Below are 17928 nucleotides of genomic sequence, written 5' to 3' on the forward strand. Positions count from 1 at the left end.
AATTATATTTATAATAGAGGATCTCTTCACCAGATTGTTGGTAGTTGGATAAGCTTTTACTAAATAGTGATTTTAAGTTTTATATAATATGGCTTTTAGAAGTTTCTCATTAAAGTTTCCCATGAAAGGAGAGGAAGAAATAAACTCCAGGGTTTATAATTACAATAGCTTCTAAATTAAATAATGCTATCCTTCCAGGAAATATACTAAACTTCTTACATAAATTATCTTATTTAATTCTACAGACAACCCTATGAGACAAGTCTAGAGGGTTCAGAAAATGAACTCCTAGGTTAAATTCCTTGGATTCAAATTCTGGCTCCACCACTTCCTAATCATGTTTGACCTTAGGCATATTTTTATGCCTTGATTTCCTTGTCAAAAAAAGGGTGGGGGAGGAGTAAAAAGTCTGCCATACAATGTTGTAATTAGTAATAAATGAACAAATATAAGGAGCTTAATGTGGTGCCTAGTTGAATGTTATCTATATTAGATGCATCCTGTTACAAGATGTCCTCTTATAACCCTTTCTCAGTTTCATTGCCTTCTACACAACCAGGTGGAGATTTCCTCCAAAAATGAATTCTACCAATCACCTCAGAGGAAAGGGACAAACTGGTAGAATGGGAAATGTTAAAGTGTAGTAAATGTACATATAATTAATATGTGTAATATATATTATTTCATTATTGCATTTAAATATTCATTAAAATATATGGTTTGCTTAACTGTTATTTGTTAAAATAATGACATTTCTGAATGCTATATTTGAGCATTTTTTAAAAAGTAGTTACAAAATAACACCTAACATATTCTCTACACCACAAAAAAGTCTTAGGTATATATTTTCTGTGAATTATTTTAACTGCACTGAGCATGCACTGCTTCTTTAACTAGAAACAAAAGGGAAACAAGAAAATGGAGTTTTGGCAAGGACTATGGTATTGGGCCTCAAGGATTTTCTTAATAAAAAGAGGATCTGGTTTCGTGCCTATACTTTTCTTCATTTATATTCATCTTGATTCTAGTTTGTGAAAGAAAATAACCTTCAAACTCAAGAACAGTAGATACTACTTTAGTACAAACATAGTCTTCTAGTTGAAAATTTTAAAGACCTATTAAAATTATCAACTGGGGAAAAAAATCAACTGTGACAAGGAAGTATAGCTCAGAGTGCTTTTGTAAAAGGTGTTTCACCATCTGCAATTCTGTCTGCCTGCCTCCATTAAGAGTCACCTGTACCCATTTAGGACTAGATACTCGGTTCTAGATGCTTTATGAACTGGCCCTTTATTTAAATATCCATTTAACAATTATTTATTGAACACCAACTATGTGTTGGGTACCACTGCACATGTTATGGATACAACAAACGAACAAATATATTTGTCCTCATGGAGCTTAAATTTTAGTGACGGGAAGTATTTCAAACAAATTAAGGTAATTACATACTAGGACAGCAATAAATAAGTGGAAAGAAAGTGATGATGGTGAAGCAGGCTGCAAAATTTTGGACAGGGAAGGCCTATTGAAAAGGGAACACCGGAGAAAGACTAGAAAAGTGAGAAAGCAAGCCATGCCAGTATTTGGGGAAGAGAATTCTAAACCAGAGATCAAATCCCTGACGCAGGAATATGCATTGAGGTGGAAAACCGAGGAAACCCACTTGGAGGTGTGAGCAAAGTAGAAAATAACAGAAAGTGGAGTCAGAAAGTTGAAATATCTAGCTTTTGAATAAAATGTGAAGGTGTTGGTGGGCTTTTAGCAAAAGAATGTCATATTCTGACATATGTTAAAGATCACTTAGGTTGCTGTGTTGAGAATCATAGACAAATAAGAGATTATTTTAATAACTGAGGTTAGCTGACAATGATTTAGGACCACGGTGATAGGGGAGGAAATTATATGTTGAAAACAGTGAGATTCTGGTATATTTTGAAGGCAGAGCAAACATGACTTACTGATATATTGGGGTATTAAAAAAAAAAGTAAATGAAGACTCCAAGGATTTTGGCCTTACCTGTTAAGGATAGCATTCCTATGAACTGGTATGACCGAAGATAGTGGGACTGACGATTGTAGACGTGGAGTCTGAGAGGTTCACAAATTCAGAACTGGACATTTTAAATTTAAGATGCCCATTAGACATCCACATGGAGACACTGAGTGACCATAGATATATCCATATATAGTATGTGTATATGTATGTATAATGCTAACCGAAGACATCATTATTTAAATGCAGCTTTGCTTGGTGACCTCATTAAGATAAGGAACTGACAAAGCAGTCTGTTAAGCGATTAAATCAGCACAGTAAAAGCATAATGGTTACTAGCTCAATGATCTCAATTGGACTGAGATCCAACTACAATCCCTGATAACCTTGAAAATCTTCACCAGAGTATGCCATAGTAAAAATCATTAATAACAGAACACTTGGACATCAGTCAGTAGTAGAAACCCAAAGGTTTCCACTTTGCCAATGCCAAAGACACCTGAACAGTCTTCCCAATCTGCATAATTTACAGTTTCAGCTTCAGTTGTTAAATACACTCTAGTGAAGTTACCAATGTCCTATATAAAAAATGAAGTGTTTTGAGCAGCTTAAAGTCTTACTTTCAAATTATACAAATAGACAAAATTCAAGAAATTCCTTAAATTCTAAGTTTATTCCTATACCCTACTTATGAAGTTCAGAGCAGATTTTCAGCATTAAATAGTGACACATATCAAGTTTCAGGTATTTATTATTCAGTGTAAACCCCAACACAATACACCAACATGATTTCGTGCATTTAGAGGGGAAATATTTCCTGGATAAGTGGCAAATTGTGCGGATGGCTTCTGGAAGACCTTCATTTTAAGCAGCTTTATAGTGAAACATTTCATTTAGAAGTCTGGACCTTCTTTCTTCAGTTTGCTGTAATCTACATTCACTGAGTAGAACTTGGAAAAGAAAAAAGATATTTTAGATAATCTATCAAATACACAGAGATGATACAGAAGTTTTAAAATTATCTTTATTCAGCTTTCTATAGTAACAATTACAGACATGAATTTTTATCACTTATATTTAACAATATAAAAATCATCCAAAGACACTAAAATTCCAGTCCTTTAATAACGATTTTGGTAGGGTAAAAATATTCAATCTACCTCAGAAGAACAGTGTTAGTATGTTCTCTCAATTTCCTAAACCAGACTGCATCAATATCACACTGACATCTGACCAACCCCGATACGGAAGTTTTTAAATAATACCGTAATTTTGCTTCTAAGTAATTTTGTATTTAAATCATAATGCGTGTTTGAAAACCTGTAATATCTAAAAATTTCCAACTAAAATTAATTTTAGAAATCCAGGACTCTTTTAGAAAAACAGTATATAAATTAGGATTTATATATTAAGTCCAAGGCTATAATCTTGGGTTTATACATTCTTATGCCAAAGAACACTGAAGAGGTTATGATATAGTTACTTAAGACTATATTATTTTAACTCCAAAAGAACTAAAACTGCAGAATCATCATTTTCTTGCGAGTTTTTAAGAGGCTCATAAATCTGTATCTCTTATTTCTTCAAATCCTTTTCTCTATTTTTCCAAACATACTCTAACTTCTTTATCTCTAACTGAAAAATTCTTATTTTAATTAAGTTTTAAAGAAAAATTCCCAGGTTGTAAAGCTTTTCCTTGAGATATACACAAAATTGCATAGACAGAGAAGTATCTTTGCTCTGACATTGTTCTTATGAAGCAAATGAATCTAGACAAGGAGACTTTTCAAAAGAAACTGTTACCTTAACATGTTAACAAAATTAGGAGCATTTATAAAAGAACTACAGGCTTCATATTAAGAAAATAAACACTGACTGGATTCGTCTAATGGATGCCAGACATTGTGGGCATAATGCTTTAAGTTTATCTTACTCATTCTTACTTTATAAAAGAGGCAACTGAAGATCAAGTTGTAAGATTTCCCAAATACTGAACAAGAAGCAGGATCAAGACCTTATACTCATGCAGAGTGGAAAAGTCATAGTATCTTTGCTAATTTTCTCAAAACTAAGCAGGCTTCTGATGTATTTGCTTCTATTCGGTTCCATGTGCCAGCATCAAAATTCTCTGTTGAAGTAATGAAGTAATTTTCAATCTGTTTTATTTTTCAGCTTCCATGTCCCCATTCTTTTTCTCAATTTAACGGTGGCTACCTGGAAGGTCTCTGGAACAACAGTTGGGAAGCCACATGTATTTTGATGGTGGCTTTGGGACTTTTATTCAGTTGAGTGTTGCTGGGCCTATAATGATTAATTTTAGTCCTCTCATTGGTCTTAACTTTGGCTAGACTTGTAAAGTGGCAACAAATAATCCCCAAAACTTAGTGGTTTACAACAACAAAGGTTTGTTTTTCACTCACATTACGTGCCATTTGTAAGCTAACTGCTCCATGTGATCTTCATTGAAATTCTAGGTTGAATGAGTAACCCTGAACTGACCATTTTGGTCTCAGGACAGATGAAATAGAACAATGGGGGAAGCACACACTGGTTCAGAAGTGGCAGATATCATTTCCCCTCATTTAGGATTTTCCAGAATAAGTGATGTGGCCAAAAACCTAAATGCCAATTATCTTTCGTCACTGTCTAGGTTTAGAAGCAGTAGCAGGCTTCATTCTCAAGGCTCACAAGTTTCTGGATATGGTTCCCTTTTATTTTGGCTTACAAATCACCCAATTCTTCTGCAAATTCATCTCTTGGCAAATACAGCCAGTAATAGTCCACTCACATACTATTTTCCAAAATCTTTTCCTATAAAAAGCTCTTCAGGCACATGGTCCACCTTGCAAGTTACAGCAGGTGACACTTAATCAAATATTTTATATCATATATAAGATGATTCATCTTTCCAATCTCTAAATCCATGTCATAGGGGCGCCTGGGTGGCTCAGTGGGTTAAAGCCTCTGCCTTCGGCTCAGGTCATGATCCCAGGGTCCTGGGATCGAGCCCCGCATAGGGCTCTCTGCTCAGCAGGGAGCCTGTTTCCTCCTCTCTCTCTCTCTCTGCCTGTCTCTCTGCCTACTTGTGATCTCTGTCTGTCCAATAAATAACAAAAAAAAAAAAAATTAAATCCATGTCATAGCTACTCATCCCATTCATGCCACACAAATTAGATTTTTGTTGCAGGAACATTCCATTTCCAAATCACACGTCTTTATACTGGCATGTGTTATCACAGTGCCAGGGCATTGGTAATTGCCTTCATCAGAATCACCTAGGGAGCTTTTTGAACTACACCTACCCAGAGACTCCAATACACAACTTGGTGGAAGGATCAAAGGCTGGTTTGTTTGTTTTTTTTTTCCGTTTTCTTTTTTAAAGTTTACTGGGTGTGAAATCATTTTCTCTAGAATGTACTTAATTTAAACAATCTTATAAAAAAGAGGAAAAATAAATCGGGATGCCCATTTACCATTTTTTCAAGTTAAAATGTAATACACAGGTTAAGTAGTTCATTTCATATTTGCCAGCACATTCCTATTTGTTTCTAGCAGGGAGATCCATTTAGAGATCTGAGAGCCCCATTATGATCAGACAATTGAGTGGAAAGCTTGGCATCAGCAAAGGCAATAATTATCTTAAAAGTTACTCTTATTAATAACAGAAGCCACCTCCATCAGATGCAGATGTGCTAAAGGGTCCTGGACACAAATTGGTCAGAGCACACCTTCTTGAGAGTGCTTAAGCTATTTCTCTTTTGATGAAGTAGCTTTGTATACTGGAAAGTGCACATGGTGAGTTATACACTTTAAATAGGTAAATTGTACATAATGTAAATTATACCCTAATAAAGCTGCTCTGGTTTTAACATTTCTAGTTTCTTTGTATGCAAAATTTTTACACATAAGGAGGGTTATGTTTAGGGAATTAAAAAATGGTCTCAGGTTTATAAATGGATGGGCTTTAAAGCTGTCTACTTGTGCTCTCTCTCTCTGACAAATAAATAAATACAAATCTTTTAAAAAATTATGCTAAGTAAGATATATCACATGGAGAAGACAAATACTGCATGATATCCCTTATATGTGAAATCTAAAAAAGCTGAACTTGTAAAAGTAGCAGAATGGCAGTTACCAGGGGCTAGGGGTAGGGGAATTAAGATGATGTCTAAGAGTACAAACTTGCAACTAGTAAATAAATAAATCCTGGAGATCTAATACACAACACAGGAATTATAGTCAACAATACTGTGTTATAAACTTCAAAGCTGCTAGGACTCTAGGTCTTAACTGTTCTCAACACACACAAAAGAATACTAAATACGTGACACATAAAAGAGTTAGGTAATGCTACTATAGTAATCATACTGCAATACATAAATTTATCAAACCAACACTTTGTATACTTCACACTTAACATAATTTTATATGCCAACTGTACCTCAATAAAATAAGTAAGTGGTCTCAGTCCATAAACTCATTCTGTTAAAGAGTAGTTCCACACACCGCTTTTCAGGTAAATGTTAAAAAATTTAATTAGAAGGTTCAATGTAAAATTTAAGTTTCAACTGAATTTCATTTCTTCCTAATTACCCTCACCTGAAATATTTCAACCACACCAAGAAAGAAGAGCCAAGCAATCCACTGATACAGTACTATTCAAAGTGTGGTCCACGGACCAGCTGCATCCGCATCACCCAAAACCTTGTTAGAAATGCAAATTCTTAGTCCCCACAACAGACCAACTAAATTAGAATCTCTGGGAATGGACCTAAACAATGTGTTTTAACCACCTGTCCAGGTGAGACCTATGTACAACGAAGTTTGAAAACCACTGCATGAGACTATTTAAGATCTAAGAAAATGGTATATGATAGTTCTACCACCTCTCCTTTTTTTTTTTAACTTAGTCAAATCATGAAAACGTTATCTTACCTTCACATCCAGACCTAAAGTCTGTGAATAAAATTCTTAGACAAAAATATTTGCTAGGGAAATATGCCATTTTAATTTCACAGAACAATCTGGCTATTCCTCCAAAGTTCATTATAATGGAATTTTACATGCATATCTAATTTCAAAAAAAACCCTACTACATGGGTATTAAAATATGCTTTCTTTAAAACAAACAAAGAAAAAAACAACGCTTTTTAGCAATTCTGAAACAATTTTGTAGCTTACCTTGTATTGATCATTGGGACCCAGTTTGTTCCAGGGTTCTGGGTTATTCTTCCTATCCCAACTAAAAGGAACAAACATCGTAACTGTTAAAGTAATAAAACTATTTAAAATAGTTTTGTACTTCCTAAGAAGCTAGTATTTGAATAGATCTCATTCTATGAGATTAAGTATGGTGATGTTTTCATTAGAGTTGAAGCAGAGATGGGGCTTTATAATTAGTAATTCCATGTAATTAATTAGGAAAAAGGGTAGAGCACCACTGGGTTATTTACCCCAAAGATACAGCTGTGGTGAAAGGAAAGGGCACCTGCACCCCAATGTTCATAGCAGCAATGTCCACAATTGCCAAACTGTGAAAGGAGCTGAGATGTCCTCCAACAGATGAATGGATAAAGATGTGGTTCATAAATACAATGGAATATTACTCATCCACTGCGAAGGATGAATATCTATCATTTACATCAACATGGATGGAATTGGAGAGAATTCCGCTAAGTGAAACAAGTCAATCAGAGAAAGACAATCATCGTATAGTTTCATTCATATGGGGAATGTAAGAAATAGCAGAGGACCATAGGGGAAGGGAGGGAAAACTGAATGGGAAGAAATCAGAGAGGGAGACAAACTACAGAGAGACTCTAGACTCCAAGAAACAAATTGAGGGTTGTGGAAAAGGAAGTGGGTGGGGGGGATGGGGTAACGGGGTGATGGACATTAAGGAGGGCACAGGATGTGATGAGCACTGGGTGTTATAAGCAACTAACGAATGCTACACCAAAAACTAGTGTGTGTTGACTAACTGAATTTAAATGAAAGAAAGAACGAACCAACGAACACAGGGCCTATGGGACAGTGTATTTGTCCCTATCCCTGTCACACGGAACTTTTAACTTGGCTTTTGCTAAAGAAGTGATATATAGAAAAGTATACAGAATAACAATAAATCTTTTTTTGTTGCCTGTTATTCTCTAACTTCAAAAAGAAGCATTCCTGGGACACCTGGGTGGCTCAGTCGGTTAAGTGCCTTCAGCTCAGGTCATGAGCCCAGTGTTCTGGGACTGAGTCCCCACATAGGGCGCCTTGCTCAGCAGGGAGCCTGCTTCTCCCTCTGCCTGCCACTCCCCATGCTTGTGCACTCACACACGCCCTCGTCTCTCGGACAAATAAGTAAATAAAATCTTATTAAAAAAAAAGGCATTCCTTATTGAAGAAAAGCAGGCAAAAGCCATTTACATGTATCAGCAACTCTGATTAAGTATTTTATAAAAAGTTATCTCAATTCTCACAAGATTCTAAATAGATATTAGCAGTTCTACTCTACCCAAGAGAAAAATTAGACTCAGAAATTTTTTTTATGAACCAAGAAAAGTAAATGACAACAGCAGAACTAGGATCTGAACTTTCTATATATGACTACAAAATTTAGGCTCTTTCTACTACCTGATGCTGCCTCCCTTAAGACTGTGGCTCCTAAACCAGCTTTAGACCATCAAAGTTATAAAGACTCTTAAGTACTTACCTGACATCTGGATTGAACAATGCCAGGCGCAAGACATATAATGCTGCTCCTGTACCTCCTGCCCCAATAAATACGAAGAGGGGGATCAACTGGAATGAAACACAAAACAGACAAGAATTAACAGCCACCTTCAAATACCTAGGTACTGAAAAAAAGAAAGGCTACAGTAGTTCCTAAACGCTAATTCTGAAGTCTCAAACTGCTATTTTTCGGTCTTGTTTTAAAATTTGAATAAAGACCTTACGTTGAGGTAAGATTTCTTATAACTGTGTTCAAAAGAAATGGAATTCCCGGAAGATGTGAAGATGAATCCGGTTTAATATAGAAAAACTTCTATTCAAATTTTTTAATTTCCAGGAAAATATATCAAGTCTTCTTCACCTCTCTAATATTTATACATTATTCTCATTAAATTACTCAGCTTCCTTTTTCTCGAGGCTTGTAAAACTTCTTGCCCTGTCTTATAAGTGTCATGAAAAACATAAATTCGGTGAAATTAAGAGTCTGAATGAGCAAACAAAAGCAAGCCCATTACAAACATTCGTTACATGCATAAATATCTGAGAACACATTGCTACCAATGCTTAATGCGTAGTTACGCAATGGGTTTAAGTTAAAGACTGCGTAACAGAGTTTTAGGACAACACGTTGATATGCTGGGGAGAAAACCGGCATGCAAAAGAACTTAACTGCGAGTCACCTTTGCGCTACCGAAGTCTCCCAAAACCTCAAGACAAACACAAACTGAGGATTCCAAGATTATAGACCTTTGTAATTGCCACAAGGCCTGGTGGTGCAATGCAGTGAGCGCTAGATCTTTGAGATGACATAATAAATACGAAACCTGACCTGCTGGTCTCCAACCCACACGGCGCACAACTTTCCCTAGGTCCGACCAACATACAAGAGGGTGCAATCACCAGACTGCTCCAACCTTCACCAGTTTATTTTCCTCAAAGATATCTCTCACCTTCCGCCTGCCAGCCTAAACCCCTCAGTGCAAGGCGTGGTCAAAGCTCAAGGGTCTGAGGCAACTAGGAGGACAGCTTAAGTGAGGCAGGGTCCACCGCGAGCAACAGTTAACGACTATGAAGGAGGAAACCTCCAGGGAGCTGAGGAAGCCGCAGCCGGATACAGAATGGACAAGGAACACACTGCTAAAAGGGTCACGAACTTACGCTCGGATGCTTCTTGGCCTGACCGATGATCTGGCGTAACATGGCTGCTGCAGAGGCCTCCTGACCAGGAAAGGAAAAAAAACCAACAGCGGCAGGGCCGGGACTAAGTAAAACCTACACCGAGGATGAACGGACGTCCAAAGTCACCCAGAACCTCCTACCTGAAGGACCCCTGGCTCGAAGGGCAGTCTGCAGCTGAGGGCCCGAATGCGGCTGTCCGTAATAGTGCCTGCCTTGATCCAGTGCCTTATGCGTCCTCTGTAACCTGGCCAGGCCCTTAGCGTTCCAGTCCCAAGCGAAACATTCTCACCCCTGTCATATATATGCTTCTGACTGGTAAATTTTTGCATTGAAACTGGAACTCTTTGATTGACTAGACAGGCACTTTCTCGGGAAGACACACATTGAGAAATGGGGTGGGTGGGGTCTTCTTGGGAGGTGCCTGCGAGCCTGTCCGCGCGCGCTAAGGCTCTGAGGGCGCGCGTGCAGGGCGCGCGCCTGTCGGCCCTGACGGTCGCTGAGGGAGGTACGCGGCGCCTGCGGCGGCTCGGCGTCCGGCTCCCGGAGAGTAGGTCGAGTCTCTTGCTGCTAAGGTCAGCGACTGTGGTTTAAGAAAACTGCAGCTGCTTCCTGTCTTAGACTGTCGCTTACGGGCAGAAGTTAAAAACTAGTAAATGACTTGAAGATGGTAGTAGCCCTCTCAATGTAATCTCTAAATTCCCTCAGGTCCTGGCTCTGGATTTAATGTTCAGTTCCTTACCATTTTACTCTGTCCCGGGATTCGAAATTGCGTTCTTAAAATGTTTTGAGTGCTCCTGTTCCTACACATACCTTCCAGTACTCTAACACAATTTTCCTTTATCTGTTGTTCTTATTATTTTTTTTATCTGAAAGTTGCAACACGGGAGGCAGGCTTCGGGGGTCTCAGGACAGTCTGAACCCTCTCCAGTCTCTTACATAATTTAAAGCATTAATCGAATCATCACACCAGAGATTGGGAAGACTAGGAAAAGGCTCCTCCGGAAAGCAACGTTAGATCTAAAGAAGAAGTAAACATTAACTAAGTGAAAACGGATGATGCGGGTGTACAAGAGTGGTAGTGTGACAGGCTGAAATGAGATAACCTGAAGAGCTGAAGGAGGTCTGGTATGCTTTGAACTTGAAGAGGGAGAGCAGAGTGGAGATCGGATCTATTGGGCCAGTGACCACTTAAATACCAAGGGTTTTATGCTGAGAGCATTAGGAAGTTATGCAAAAAAAAGAAAAAAGAAAAGAAATAAAAGTTACTGTGGTTGTAAAGGATTGCTTTGTGTATGAATAATGGATTCGAGGACATAAGCATGAAAGGGGAGGGGACTGATCAGGGGCCACTGTAGTAGTCCTTAGGAGAGATTATAGTAGATTGGACCAGTGTGGGCAATGTGATGACATAGAAAGGGTTCCAGACATTGGTCAAATGTGAGGAAGTGAGGAGAAGGAGAAGCCCAGGATAATTACGGAGGTTCAGTTTCGACTGGCTGGATGTTGATGCCAATTACTGAAATAAGAAACTATAGAGAATAATGGATATGTATTTATGTAAGATACAAGTAGATCTCTGTAGGGCAAAAGAGAGCTCTAAACTGGGAAAATATATTTAGGACTCAGTTTATTCATGGGAAATAAAGACATATGACTGACTGAGATTGCTTGGGGAGAGAAGGTAGAAGGTAACAAAGAGAGACAAAGGACATGGAGGTGAGGAATTCTAATGCAATTTTTAGGAGAGGAGATAAGGTCAGCAATAAATAAATAAATAAATAAATGGTGATTAAGATGATATATCATGATGCTTAGGAAGATGGTGTCTTTTTAATTCATTCAGTAAATCTTGCATTAAGTACCTGCTAAGCACCAGGGCCTGTTCTAACTTGGGAGAAAGCAGTGAATGGGAATATTCTAGTTGAGATTACATGGAAGTTGAGAAGACAAACTATAAATAAACAATTAAGATAGTTTTAGATTATGATAAACCAATAAAATATGATAATAAGAGAGAAGGACATGAGGGAGTAAAGGAGGTTACTTAAGTGAGAGTAGACAAGAAAGTTTCCTCTGAGGAGGTAAATAAATAAATTTAGCCATAATATCTAAATAAATTAAGGTTACCACACTTAAATAAGGAGTTAACCTGGTGAAAATATGGGTGAAGAATGTTCAATTCTCAAGAGAAATGGTTTTGACATTGAAAAACAAAATAAAACCCAAGTCCAGTGTGGCTGAGCCATATTAAAAGAGAAGAAAAAGAGATCAGGGAGATTGTAAAGGAATCTGAGATTGACTTTATAGACAATGGTGAGGAATGTGGCTATATTTTCAAAAATCAGCATAAAAATAATGGAAACTCCTTAAAAGTGAACACAGAAACCTGACAGCAGTAAGTGCAGGTGGACTTTTAGCAAAGAAATTAGAAGGAGGAAGATTTCTTCTTGTAATATTTTATTTTTAATGATAACAGGTGATAATAAAATAAGTAAATGGGTATATAGGAATACCACTGTTGATAAGAAAGTAAAATCCAAAGGCTAACTTTTTGGTCATTGACCTAATTTCTAGCAGTAATAATAATATATAGGTAATCAAGTGATGCCTTCGGAAATGTTAACAAAGCAGGGTCCCAGAATATAAATGTCATTAAATATTAACCAGAATGTCAAATTATAAACGTTTGAATTATACATATTAAAGTTAGGGGAAAGAGTCTATGACTTATATTTTAAGCAGGAATTGGAAGTATGGAAGAGACCATCAAGGAAAAGAAGCCATAGTGGAGGATGCATATCGTAAAAATACATTTCAGCTTTAGAAGTAGTTTTGGTATGTGTGGTAGATTATATTGTATACAAGTACCTGTTGCCTGTCCCTCGAAGGGGATATCACTCACTTGCCTCCATGTCAGGTTTAATAAGATGACTTGCTTCATTAGCAAATGAGATGTGAAATGCACAAGCAGAAGCTTTAAGAGCCAATATATGCCTTTTTGCCACAAGGTCACCAGTGTTCTAGATAGAGGTTTGGGTGTCAGATTGAAAACTACTTGGAGCAGAGACATTGCTGACCTACGAGGAACATGTAATGAGAATGAGAAATAAGCCTTTATTGCTGTAAGTCACCAGACTTAAGAGTTTGTTTTTGCAGCCTAACTTAGCCTACTCTAATAAAGAATTTGGCACTGAAAGTGTGGTATATTACCATAATAAAACTAAAATATTTGTCATTGGATTCAGGTCCCAGCAACAGGTCACAGGGTAACTGTTACCAGAAGCTGGAAGGATAGCAATTATGTCATACAGTGCTGGAACATTTGATGAAATTGTTCTCAGTTAATTGGAAGGTTGATAATGTCCTGCATAAATTCATAGGTTTCAGTGAAATGGCGGGCAACAGGTATGTTAGCTGCATGCGCCCACTACTATTGGCAACAGTTGACAAGGTAATACAATATAGAGATGGACTCAGAAAATAATTGATCAGTTTGCAAGCTTCAATGACAGAGAATGGAGCATCTAGAAATTTAGAGACTTGCAGAGTTAGAAGATATGGCTGATACTTATCTTCAGCTCTATAAGATAAAACAGATTGATGTTTAATCAAAAAGATAAATTAAAAATCTCAAGATAATGACACAATCAGGACTGTAGCCATCACATCTTTATTGAAACATCTCAATAAATCAAAGTGTCTCAGTAAACTCTCTCAACTGAACAATTTCAAAGTCTGGACAAAGAGTTAAGGGTATAGCTCTCTGATCAAAACCTGGAAGGAGTCCTCCACCCTTTCCCATATGATAGATAGGTGACAAAAATCTGATTGGATGACAGGTGAAGGGAGGTTAATCAGATTTAAACAGCCCACTAACAAGCCTATAAAAACCCCTAAACTTAGAAACTCTGGTGGCGGGCATCTCAGGGGCTCTCTAGGTTAAGCGTTTGCCTTAGGCTCAGGTGATGATCCCAGGGTCCTGGGATTGAGTCCTGTGCCAGGTTTCCTGCTCAGCGAGGAGTCTGCTTCTCCCTCTACCCATCCCCTCTGCTTGATCTCTCTTTCTCATGCTAATGTGCTCTCTCTCTCTCTCTCAAATAAATAAATGATAATTTTTTTTAAATTTTTATTTATTTGACAGAGAGAGACACAGTGAAAGAGGGAACACAAGGGGACGCCTGGGTGGCTCAGTTGGTTAAGCAGCTGCCTTCAGCTCAGGTCATGATCCCAGCGTCCTGGGATCGAGTCCCACATCGGGCTCCCTGCTCCGCAGGGAGCCTGCTTCTCCTTCTGCCACTCTGTCTGCCTGTGCACGCGCGCTCACTCTCTCTCTCTCTCTCTGACAAATAAATAAATAAAATCTTTAAAAAAAAAAAAAAAGAAAGAAAGAGGGAACACGAGACGGGAGAGTGGGAGAGGAAGAAGCAGGCTTCCCACAGGGCAGGGACCCTTACACAGGGCTCCATTCCAGGACCCTAGGATCATGACCTGAGCCAATGGCAGACACTTAATGGCTGAGCCACCCAGGCACCATAAATAAAATCTTAAAAAAAAGAAAAGAAACTCCAGTGGCAACCCCTTCGGGTTCCCTCCCTCCTTGGGAGCTTTGTACTATCACTTTGCTGTCACTCAATAAACCTTACTTTGCTGCCCACCACTCTGGCCTACCACTTAGTTCTTTGAAGAGGTGTGACCAAGAATGACAGGCAAAAGGTGGAGAAAAAAATTCTGCAACAATAAAATCTTCATAAATGAATTGGAGCTGTTTTTTATAATTTCACTCTGAGACTTGTGCCCTCTAGATTTCTTGTTCCATTGTTTGATTTGGTTTTGTGAACAATATTTAAATATAAAAATATATAAATAGTAGTTGTCTAAATGTAAGTTGTACTGTGGATAGCTCTAAGAAAAGTCTAAGCAGTATATTAATAGCACCCCTCAAAAATTATTTTTCTTGTAGAGTTTCTCTAAAAATTTAAGCCTAGAAAATTCTGGGAGGTATATTGATTATATGTTGTTATTAATGTGTGACAGTAAAGAAATGGTTTCTTTCTTTTTTTTTAGAAATGGTTTCTTTAGAGAGGAATAATTTGATAAGTGAGCCGTGGAATATGATAATAACACAAATTGAAGGCAGAATCTTATATTTTTTACTCTGTTTGCATTTAGGCATTTAATTATTTTGCTAGCTGGTAAATTGACAACTGTTGTTGTTTTTCTGATAATGCAAATACAAATTATACCTCCACTTGTTAATGAAGATTCTGTAGCTATCTATCCTTAATCTAAAAATAAATATGTTCTTCTACTAGTATTATGGTTACTTAGCATAAACTATTTAATTATAAAATTTCTATTAGAAAAATAAGAACATATTTTAGTCTGTGAAAGTTTACTTCCCCTGTTGTAAATCTCAAAGCTTCACATACTGTCATTAATTTAAATCAAATACCTGAAGAACTTTATGTACAAAATTCAATGAATAGTAAAAAGCAAAGAAACTCTAACAATTTATGTATGTATGTATGTATGTATTTATTTGAAAGAGAGAGAGTACAAGCAGGTGGAGGGGTAGAGGGAGAAGGAGAGAATCTCAAGCTGACTCCCAGCTGAGTGTGGAGCCTGATCCCGGCTGGATCCCATAGCCCTGGGATCATGACTGGAGCTGAAATCGAGTCTGACATTTAACCGACTGAGCCACCCAGGCACCCCAAAACTAACAATTTGAAATAGTGACACTCATTTTCACTGAAATCTTCTGGTTAAACAATATTTTAGGAAAACTGCATATTTACAATTTTTGGAAAATCATACCATACACCTAGATCATCAAATTAGAATTTTTTTAGAATAGCTATGTTCTATTCTTCTGTTATTACTTATTATCTCTCTGAAATTTCTATCTTCTCTATGAATCCATATGTTCATTCATTCATTCAACATATAGAAAGTGCCCATTATATATTACTCCTCATGCTGAGTGCTTAGGGTAAGAAGAATAACACATTGTTGTCTTTCTTCAGCATCTTCAAGTCTAGTGGGGCTAGGAGTATCATTATTACAAAGCTTTCTGATAAGTGCTATAATAGACACTGATATATGACTTAGACTACTGGATACATAGTGTCCTAGCCAAGATCAAGAATGTAAATTCATCTTTGGAAATGTTAAGTCTGGTACACCTCTGAAATATCCAGTTAGAGATGTTCTGAAGGCTGGCAGAAACATCACTCTTCAGCTCAACAGAGAAGTTTGGTCTAGAGGTACAATTTAAAAGGAAAGGAGATATAGGTGACATTATTGGGAACTGATGAGCTTGTTCATGAGAAATATATGTGAAGGAAATTGTAGTGAGAGAAGAGGGTTAATGCTAAAACCCTAGAGAACATGAGTAAAATGGGGACCAGGCCAGGAAGGAGGAATCAGAACAGCAAAGATAGATCAAGTCAGAAATGGAGGCAGATAAATATTTTATACCAGTCAGGGTTTAACCAAAGAAACAACTTCTAGGAAATATGCATACTTAATAAGGAATTTATTACAAGGAATTGACACTATGCAATTGTGGGAGCAGTATCTTATTGTAGTCTGAAGTCAATAGGGGAGGCAGTCAGTAAGGGAAGAGGAACAGGAAGTCAGAAGCAAAAATACATTAGAACCTGTGAGGATAGCTGGAACCCATGAAGACAGAGAGACCCTATTTCTAGAGCCCTTTGTCACAGAATTAGCTATAAGCCTAGTTCAGGAATATGGAAACTAAAGAAGGAATTTGACAAGAAAAAGAAAACTAAGAGATGCCCTAAGAAAATCTCACACATTCCAGACATATTCCTCCTTGTAGTATCCCAGTTTGTTCTTGCTAATCAAAAGAACCACCCATGCTAATAGAGTAATAGAGTTCTCTTTCCTTGAAATTATGACTTCTAGACCAGCAAAGCCACAGTTGCAGGGATGGTAAGTCATAATTTTACTAGTGGATCATTAGGGAAAGTTAGAAGAACCACTTCCATATTGTCTCTCACTACTGTGCTTCAGAGTCAATCCAGACTGGGATTATAGTGCTACAGCTGCCTACTTTGGAATACTGATAGCATTTTACACAGAACCATCTGTAAAACAGGCTCAAATATGTCTATCTTAGTTAATTGGTCATAGGCAATGCTCCATACCATAGGTGCAGGTTGAGAGGGGAGTACAGAACATGGCATGCAACTTATGCTTTCAGGACCTGCCCAAATCCATCTGGTGATTGTTTCCATTTGGTAATGAAATGCTGCAGTACGTATTCAATCTTACAGTTTTGTTGGTCAGATAAGACCCAGTTCATGACAGATAACTGAGGTAGTATGGTAATTTGCTTCCAACACCAACAAATCTTCTAGGGTGTACATCTCAGGTGAAGTACAATTTGTGTGGGAGCCCAAACCTGTTGCAGGACCCTGCCCAAAACTAGCAGCTTTTCAGGTTGCTCACTAAATGGATCAGGGTAGCACACACAGATGAGGTAATTGTTGCCTCCAAAATTCAAAGAGGCCCACCTAATAGTAAAGCATCTTTGCGATAAGAGAGCCAAATGCAATAATCTGTCCTTTGGAAGAGCTATGTTGACATGTCCCAGACCACTGGAACCCTAGAAATTTCACCAAGGTGGCAGAAACCTGACTTTTGGTCAGAGTTACTTCTCACCATCTGGCCTATAATTATCTTACCAATGTCCTAAGTAGTTGTTATTTCCTTCTTACTAGGTCCAATTACCATTATACCATTACTGTAACTGACCAATATGAATTTCTGTGGAATAAAGAGATGATCAAGACCCTGTAATAGAGCTGCAGAGTTGATGTATCCATGAAGTAAGATAGTCAAAGTGTGAAAAGCAAACTACTTTTGTTGGTCTTTAATAACAGCTATAGATGTGAAAGCATTTACTAGTCCAAAATTAAGGTGCCAGCAGATTTTATCCCTAGTGAGAACCCTCTTCCTGGCTTGCAGATGGAGGCCATCCTCACTTGGCAGAGAGAGTGAGCAGTGGC

General features: G+C 37.7%; 1 protein-coding gene and 1 pseudogene across 2 annotated transcripts in view; one reads left to right on the top strand and one right to left on the bottom strand.

The window, feature by feature from the left end:
* LOC308351990 (large ribosomal subunit protein uL4-like) overlaps positions 1 to 17928 on the top strand; it is a 536185-nt pseudogene that overhangs the window by 150945 nt on the left and 367312 nt on the right. The gene's annotated exons all lie outside the window — the stretch shown is intronic.
* Positions 2730 to 10047, bottom strand: NDUFA4 (NDUFA4 mitochondrial complex associated). The gene is made up of 4 exons (XM_080817987.1): positions 9875 to 10047; positions 8697 to 8785; positions 7178 to 7238; positions 2730 to 2946 (listed from the first exon to the last, which is right to left on the bottom strand). Exons 1-4 carry the CDS (start codon positions 9914 to 9916, stop codon positions 2890 to 2892), a joined length of 249 nt encoding a protein of 82 aa, XP_080674113.1. The 5' UTR covers positions 9917 to 10047; the 3' UTR covers positions 2730 to 2889.

Source organism: Martes martes (genome assembly GCF_963455335.1).
Source record: "Martes martes genome assembly, chromosome: 11".
NCBI classification, from domain to species: domain Eukaryota; kingdom Metazoa; phylum Chordata; class Mammalia; order Carnivora; family Mustelidae; genus Martes; species Martes martes.